An 8,097-nucleotide genomic window follows, 5' to 3' on the forward strand; every position below is an offset into this window, starting at 1 on the left:
TCTTCTTGGGATCTCCACTAAGGTGTCGCTCGTGGGATTGATGTTTGTTCCAAAGTAGGTGAACTCCTTAACCACGTAGAAATTGCTGCTACCAACAGTGACGTTTTGTCCTAGGCGGTGGACAAATGTTGCTTTGTTTATTGATAACATGTACTTTGTTTTGTCCTCATTCACTTCAAGACCAACGAGTTTCGCCTGTTCTTTAATCCCTGTGAAGGCTTCAAGCACAGCTCTCTTGGATCGACCAATTATGTCTATTTCGTCCGCATAGCCTAAGAGCTGGGTGGATTTGTTGAAGATAGTGCCCTCCGTGCTCACACCTGCCTTACGCACTATCTGCTCCAGGACTATGTTGAAGAAGTGACATGCCAACACATCTCCTTGTCTAAACCCTGCGCAAGTTGGGAATAACTCGGATAAGCTGTTACCCATTTGCACACTGCACTGCGTATTGTTAGGCGTCATGCGGCACAGCTGGATCAGTTTGTTCGGGATCCCGAATCGCCATCATAAGCTCTTGGCGGTGGATGCTATCATAAGCAGCTTTTAAGTCGATAAAAAGATGGTGGATTTTGACTTGAAATTCGTTGGTCTTTTCCAGGATCTGCCTCAATGTGAATATTTGGTCTATCGTTGTTCTGCCTGGCCTAAAGCCATACTGGTACTTGCCGATATTTGTGTTACGAAATGTTTAAGACGCTCACACAGTACGTTGGATAGGATTTTGTATGCAACTATTCTGTACTTCAAATGTTTTATTTGAAATGATAAATTGCACAATGAGCATATAATTGGGAAGTCGTATTTATGAGGTTTAAAATTCAGCTTCATAACTTCAACTCTCAACTTAACCATCATTGAAATTTCACCAATGCTATTATCGTCCCTAAAATAATTCCTCTCTTCCAAGTTGTGATTTAGTAAACAGTAGCGCTGCCTGTATATAGATCCTGCAGCGTCATTCAAGTATTTCTCTCTTTGTTTTATGTCCACTCCGGTAATGAGCTGGTATAAAGAAGCTTTTAAATAATCCTGGTTATTACACAAAAGGTTAAATTCCATTCCATATTCTCTCGCCAACTTTATCCAATCAGCACACCAACTTGTTTTGTTCGTATTACTTGAAGCGCTACTATCTTTGGAAGCCTAATTATTGCTCATCTTCATAACTCTCGAGATGTAATCGACTTCCATTTTTAGGTTTCGTATGAACATGGGTGATAATCCTGATTCCAACATAATAACATAGTTTAGTGTATTTGATTTCAGTTTAAAAATTGGCTTAATACAGTATCTGAGTATCGTTCCCCAAGTTTGTGCCGCGTAAAACATGACAGACTCAGATACCGCTTCAAATATTTTAAACTTGCTGGTAGGTACTACATTTTGTTAGAAAAACATCTTTTTCAAGTTGCACTAATTGCAATTTCTCTCTTAGATGAATTTCCATGTTCAAATTTTTCGTTAAGTGAACTCCAAGGTATTTGAATTCCGTGACAACTTAAATGACCTCACCATTCTAGAATCATTTTTCTTTTGATTAATTGCGGCCTCCTCCTCGTTTAAAAATCAAAATTTTTGACTTATTAAGATTCACCATCAAACTCCAAAGCTGACAATATAGATACAGGCGGCTTATCATTAATTCAATGATTCAGGTGATGCTGCCAAAAGAACAATGTCGTCCGCAAACAGCAATGCTTTTATTATTTGCTCGGCAAAGTCTATGCCACCTGGTAAGAGGTCTGTGAGATCTTCAATAAACAAGGCGAACAGACTCGGACTCAATGTACAGCCCTGTCTAACTCCCGATTGTGTTTTAAACCCTCTCGACTACTCTTCTCCATTCCATACCTTGGCAATTGTATCTTCATATATATTCTGAATAACTCTTCCGAACTTCCATGACATTCCGTAACTATACAGCTTGTAGATAAGCGCATGTCAATCGATCATATCAAATGCAGTTATAAAGTCAACGAAAAACGTATATAGCTTCGTGTCCTTTTTGAGGAATGTTTCTGCGATACTTTTAAATGTAAAATGTGGTCAACCGTCGAATAACCTGTCCTTAAGTCTGATTGAAACTTCTTTAAGAGCTTGTTGTCTTCTATCCATTTATTAAAACGTTTTTGCAAGACCAGCGTGAATATTGTATATGCAACATTTAGAAAGGATATTCCCCTATAATTAGACACCTCGGCCAAGCTTCCTTTCTTATGAATCGGGAAAATAATGGACTGCTTGAATTCTAGTATTATCATTCCTGTTACCATGACATTGTTATATATAGTTGTCAGTCGATTGATTAGCTCTGCTGTTCCATACTTATAAAATTCTGCTGGTATGCTATCGCTCCGAATGCTTTCTCATCCTTAAGTTCCATTACAGCTAAAAACACTTCTTGGTGTCTTATTGCAGCATCAAGATTTTCATTTTTAAAATCCGAAGTAGCGTATTAAAAAAAAAGTTTCCTTCTGTTGAATTCAACGAACTCTGAAATTGATCTGCCAGCTGATCAGAACCTATACTAAAATGGAATGAAAACTTTTTTCCGTTCAGCTGCTTTGCCAGGTTCCTAAACTCCTATACTATATGAAGTTCTCCCGGGCTATGTTGGCAGTTACAATAAGATACGACTCCTTCATTATTTTATAAACTGAACTGTTACTTTACGTTCCAAGTTAAACGGATGACTGCAAATTAAGTCCCTTATGTTGTTTGAACCTTCCCATTGTAGTGAATCAAATTTGTCAAATTGAAAATGTTGACACTTCTCGTGGTTTTGAGGTCTTGAGAATCAAAATAAATTGTTCTAAAAGAAAAAAACAATTGACAGTTTTTTTTACAAAAAAAAATTAAATAATTTCAAAAATGCCTAAATATGTAAGTTGGTTAAACGTTCAAATAACTGGAGAAAATAAAGTTCAATCATAAAGTATTGATTGCATAAGGAAGTTTTTTTTAATATAATATATAAGTCAAATTTATTCAGATTATTCTCGATTTTGAAATGATCCTAAGGTTATTTTTTCAATAACAAACAAAATTTGTCTTTTGTATAGAAATCAATTGATATTAATTCAATTTGCGAAGGAATAGGTATGTAATTATTACAAATAGAAGACGCCACGCCATAAATATTCCATGACCAATTCGCACGTTTGAGGCTATGCCCTTAAATTGAATACTTCACAAATTCAATCTTTAAAGTCTTAAATCCATTCACCACGAAAAATATCAATTTTTGAAGAAAATCTGAATTTACTCATGGAAAACTCCATTAGAGATCCGTTATTTTCTTGTCACATTTTGCATTAAATCTTGTTCTTCATATGTCAATTAAACTTTTATCAACCTCTAATTTGTTCAACACTTTCCACTCTGCGCAAATAGAATTGGCATCACTTTTTACTGTTTTTATGAAAACATATGTTCTCTTTGATCAGCTGACTTTCGTTATTTGTGGATTGGGTGTGATGTGGAACAAAAGAAATATCTGTCAAACGTAAAAAATAAGGTTTTGTGTCGTTCGTGAGTCAATTTCTAGCGTCTTCGTCCCTTCTTTAATTCAAAATAATATTCCCATTTAAAAAATATGCACATTTCTATATAAATTATTATTAAAACTTCCGCCGCCAAAAAGTTCCATTCCATAAATTCTAAATAAACCATCCATAAAATGTATACAAGAGAAAAAGAAATTCGCAAGTTAACTTCAATTCAATTATACGAGTTGGCGCAAATTCTAGATCTAAATGATTCTTGGAGGAAACTTATGCGCATCATACCAAAAAACCCATTCTCTGATTCACCTCAAGATATACAAACCTACAAATATAATTCGGACCATGAACGATTGATAGAGAATGCGAGCAAGAATCAAAACCGTATGGCTGCCGAGATTCTTTTTGAAGAATGGGGTACATCGGGAAGAGTACGTCCTACGTTGGGTGTTCTGCTGGAGCTGCTGGCTAGAGCACATCTTTTCAGAGCAGCTGATCTAGTCGCAATAAGATATCTAAATGGTAAGTTCTATGTCTTTCTCTCATGGATTTTTTCTTAATAAGTTAGTACTTATCTCTTTTTTTAGAGCCACCCCCAGCTAGACCATCACAAGGACCTGCAGCCAGAATTGATATCTCTATTCCACTTGATACTGAATTTGTGCAGGGCGTAGAAGATATGCTTGAAAATGCAGATTCTCTAGGCACAAATACACTCAATGACAACGCCGATCCCTCCAGATTGGCTGACAATAACATTGACTACTATGAGAAATACACTCCCAACGTTAAACGACTCAGCATTATACCTCAGACCAAGAGCTCAAACGAATTAAATCCTTCCTCTACCAATGACAACAACAATAAAGTGGAAGCTTCAATACAGCATTCGGATCTTATGAAATTTTCCTCAAAAACCATTACTGCTTCGGAAGAAGACATTCCTATGCTATCAGTATTTAACCAGACTAATACTGCTTCAGCAGAATCTAATAACAGCTCAGACACAATTAATGCTGACCAAATGTCGTCAGTTTCGGGAGATTTGCCAATTCTAAGTGCTCTGGTCCAGAACACTTCGACATCAAAACACATTCCCAACGACAATCGCCTTAGCATCTCAAATAATACAATTGTTAGAGATAATTCTAGTTCGTCGTCGGCAGTCGATAAAAACAACGAGAATATAGCACCCAAGCAGCCTTCGGAACTGATGAAATTTTCATCAACCAGTGTTACAGAAGCACATGACAACATTCCAATGTTATCAGAACTTAATCAATCCACTTCTGACCACCAGAAATTGACGTCGTCGGTGTCGTTGGATCTACCAAACCTTAGTGCTTTTAATGCTCAGTCCTCTCTGGGAGACATCATTCCAAATTTATCCACCCTCAACGTACATGACACATCACAGCCAGGTAGCTCTGATAAGACCAATTCAAAAGCCCTCCATGATTTGTCTCCATCGAGACAATCATTATCCAGTGGTGATAGTACTATTTCTAGCACGTCCGATGACGATGACATTTCAGCACCTAACCTGAGTATGTTGGATCAACGAAGTTCAAACAATGACTCCAGCCTAACGAATGTGACGGCGACTAGTGAAGAGAACAGCTTTGAAATTAGTCTCAATGAAAGATCAACATCCTTTGACAACATTCCATGTCTGAGTGCTTTAAAATGAATGCGAACGTGAATTGAATTTTTAGACAGTTCAAAGGTTACCAACCTAAACGAAGGCTTTTAAATTCTTGTCAAATTGTTACAAATTTGTTAAAATAAAGTGATCATTTATATTTTTGTATACAAATTTACAGTATTTTTATAATTCCAGCTGTTCCAAAATCATTCGATTCTTCACTTAAAATTTAGACTCTAATTAAGAGGGAATTCAAAATTTCAATATAACGCTTGAGAAAAAGAACCCATTGGTTTTCACAGCAAACTTCTAAAATAAGTATCAGACCTTTTTGCCATTTAAGTTTTGATTAAATTCTTTTTCTATTTCTCTATCTTAAAATTTCTTTCTTAAAAGAAGTTTTTTAATTCTCTTTTGACTGTTTTCTTTTAAATTTCTCTTTTCTTATTCAGGCTTGGAGTTCTTGAACTTGAACTTTTCAGGTGAATTTTGAAGAAGTGGAGCTCCAACTGTTTGAAAATGAATAATTTAATATACACCCAGCGACAAAAACCCTCGCGGTAGATCTTCTGAATAAAACATAGTCTATTTTCAGTATTCCTTACATATATTTCATAATTTTAAATCTATTTTCTTAACGAATAATTTTCAATTAAAGTTACGGTTCTTTTCTTTTTAATGTGTATTTGTCTTTTAAATAATAAGAAAAAAAACGAAAATTAGTCATATTATTTTTTCCTGTTTACACACCATTTTAGTGCCAAAAAAAAACAGTTTTCTTTGAAAAATGTATGGTTTATTTGTTATATTGGTTAGATACAAAATAAATATTTACAAAAATCAAGAAAAAAACTAATGCTTAGTCGTTCCGCCCCTTTTTTTCATAACTTTGGCATCGGTTTGGCATCGTATTAAACAGGTTTTTAAAATAATTGTCTTCTATTTCCTTATACCAAACTTCCTCAATTACCAATTTTATTCACTGTATTGTTTTTATGCGTTTTTCTCTATTTTTTTTTTACAAATTTGCTGCCAACAGTTCTCAATCGGATTCAGGTCCGGAGTGTTTCTGGGCCATATAAGTGAGCAAATCTCAAGAGAATATTTGTGATTTTTAACCTGAATATGCAAAACTCATAAATGTCATTAATTCAAATTTTAAAGTACCGTTTTGGCTCGATGGCATGGAGCTGAGTCGTCTTGGAAAATTAGATTTTGAGTATGCTCGGAAAATTGCTCCAATGTTCGCAAAACACCTTCATTGATTTTTTCAATGTATTTTGCAGCATTGATCGTACCTTCCAGTTTACTAATAGCCCCAACACCAAACATTGTAATGGCTTCCCATACAATAATATAAGGAGAATCTTTCACACTAGGTAAAACACATTGATCTGAATACCTTTCTTCTTTTTTGCGGGCGACTATCGCATTACCGTCGGGTCCGAACAAATTAAATTTGGATTCGTCCGAAAAAATAAACTTGTCCTCAATCATTTCCAGTCCAACTTTTGTGTGACTTAGTCCATTCCAACCTTTGCTTCTTCATTCTGCCAGCATGCAAAGGCTTTTTTGCGGGTCACCGGTGCATTAAGTCCCATATTATTCAGCAGCCTTTGTATGATTCTGTCACTTATTTGTTTTCCAGTTTGACTGTTTGAGACTAAAAACTTCTGTTTATGACCCCATCATAGTTAAATAGATTACTGATTGATGTAGGCGGTTAATAAGACGATCTTCTCTTTTATTCGTTGATTTAGGTCTACCAATTCCAATTTTTCATGAAATGGAATCATTCGACTGGTACCTAGTTTGTAAGGACATGACGCACACTCCATTCATTGGTGGCATTCCCATTGGTCGCATTTGGAAAGCTAGTGGTTACGTATTCAAGGGATTCTGATTGGCTAAATCTAACTACAAAAGTAGTTGAAATTTCTCCTCCGACGTAGTGTACAAAATTCGGCTAGGTACAAAGTTAGTGGAGAATGATTTTGACGTTTCACAATCAGCTGATCGGTAAACCACACGAATAGAAAATGAAATAAATCGTTCAGTATTTATATACTAATATAGATCATTAAAATTATGTCTTAAATTTGATGTTATTGAAATAAAAAATAAAAATTATAAGTCAAAGTTATCAAATTAAAAATGTTTCTCATTTTATATATTTGCATTTGTCAATAATATGACAGTTCCAGATTGACTAGCTTTGTAGTGTAGTCTTGCATTCACAAAGCTAGTTGAATTTTGACTACGTAGCCAATAGCTTTATAAATGCGACCATTGGCACCAACCAGACGTGCTACTTCCCTTTGGGTAAGATTTTCCTTATGTAAGGTTACAGTAAGGTTATGAGCCTTCTTCACTAAAGATAAAACCGTAGTCAAATAAAGGAAACAGACAAAATTATGATTTTTTATATAAAAGCTTATTTTTTACATGCGCTCTTCACTTGACTGCTCATTTGTTAAAACAAATGACATAATAGTAAAAAAAAAGAAAAAATAGATTTTACCGTTAAAACTCATAAATTTGAAAATATAGCAGTGCGAGGGTTTTTTTGTCGGTGGGTGTATAATACACAAATATAATTAACACACATTCGTCGAAAATTTTGTCCATCGGATGAAGATGTGTCGCCGAGGACATGGTGGAAATTTGGCAAATATTTAGTTCCATACATAATTGAACCATACCAATATTATCATAATAAAAATAAATGCCAATAATTTCCTAAATAGGAACGTAGATTTTTAGTTTAGGTAGATTCATACGCCATAAGGCACGAGTACTTGAAAGTTGGCCAAGTTTTTAGTATCTGATTGGTCACCTGCCAAAAATTACCTGAAAATTAAGGAAACTCTAATGGAAAGTTGACTTGAATGTTAGTCAAGAAAAATCTCTCAACGATCAAGTCAAGTCTACTTCTGTCAAAATGAC

The 8,097-nt window shown here is 35.0% G+C and overlaps 1 protein-coding gene across 1 annotated transcript; it reads left to right on the top strand.

Moving 5' to 3' along the window:
• Window positions 1–3,498: 3,498 nt before the first annotated feature.
• On the top strand, window positions 3,499–5,324 carry LOC129942146 (protein Tube). Its single transcript, XM_056050958.1, has 2 exons — window positions 3,499–4,028; window positions 4,094–5,324. Exons 1-2 carry the CDS (start codon window positions 3,683–3,685, stop codon window positions 5,194–5,196), a joined length of 1,449 nt encoding a protein of 482 aa, XP_055906933.1. The 5' UTR covers window positions 3,499–3,682; the 3' UTR covers window positions 5,197–5,324.
• The last annotated feature ends 2,773 nt before the right edge of the window (window positions 5,325–8,097 follow it).

This window comes from Eupeodes corollae, chromosome 1 (assembly GCF_945859685.1).
Source record: "Eupeodes corollae chromosome 1, idEupCoro1.1, whole genome shotgun sequence".
In the NCBI taxonomy this organism is placed as follows: Eukaryota; Metazoa; Arthropoda; class Insecta; order Diptera; family Syrphidae; genus Eupeodes; species Eupeodes corollae.

Excerpts from the sequence above, each read along its gene's own strand:
- LOC129942146 (XM_056050958.1), top strand. The coding sequence starts at position 3,683 with ATGTATACAAGAGAAAAAGAAATTCGCAAGTTAACTTCAATTCAATTA. Across the intron at positions 4,029-4,093 it reads CGCAATAAGATATCTAAATG|AGCCACCCCCAGCTAGACCA; the intron begins GTAAGTTCTATG and ends CTCTTTTTTTAG.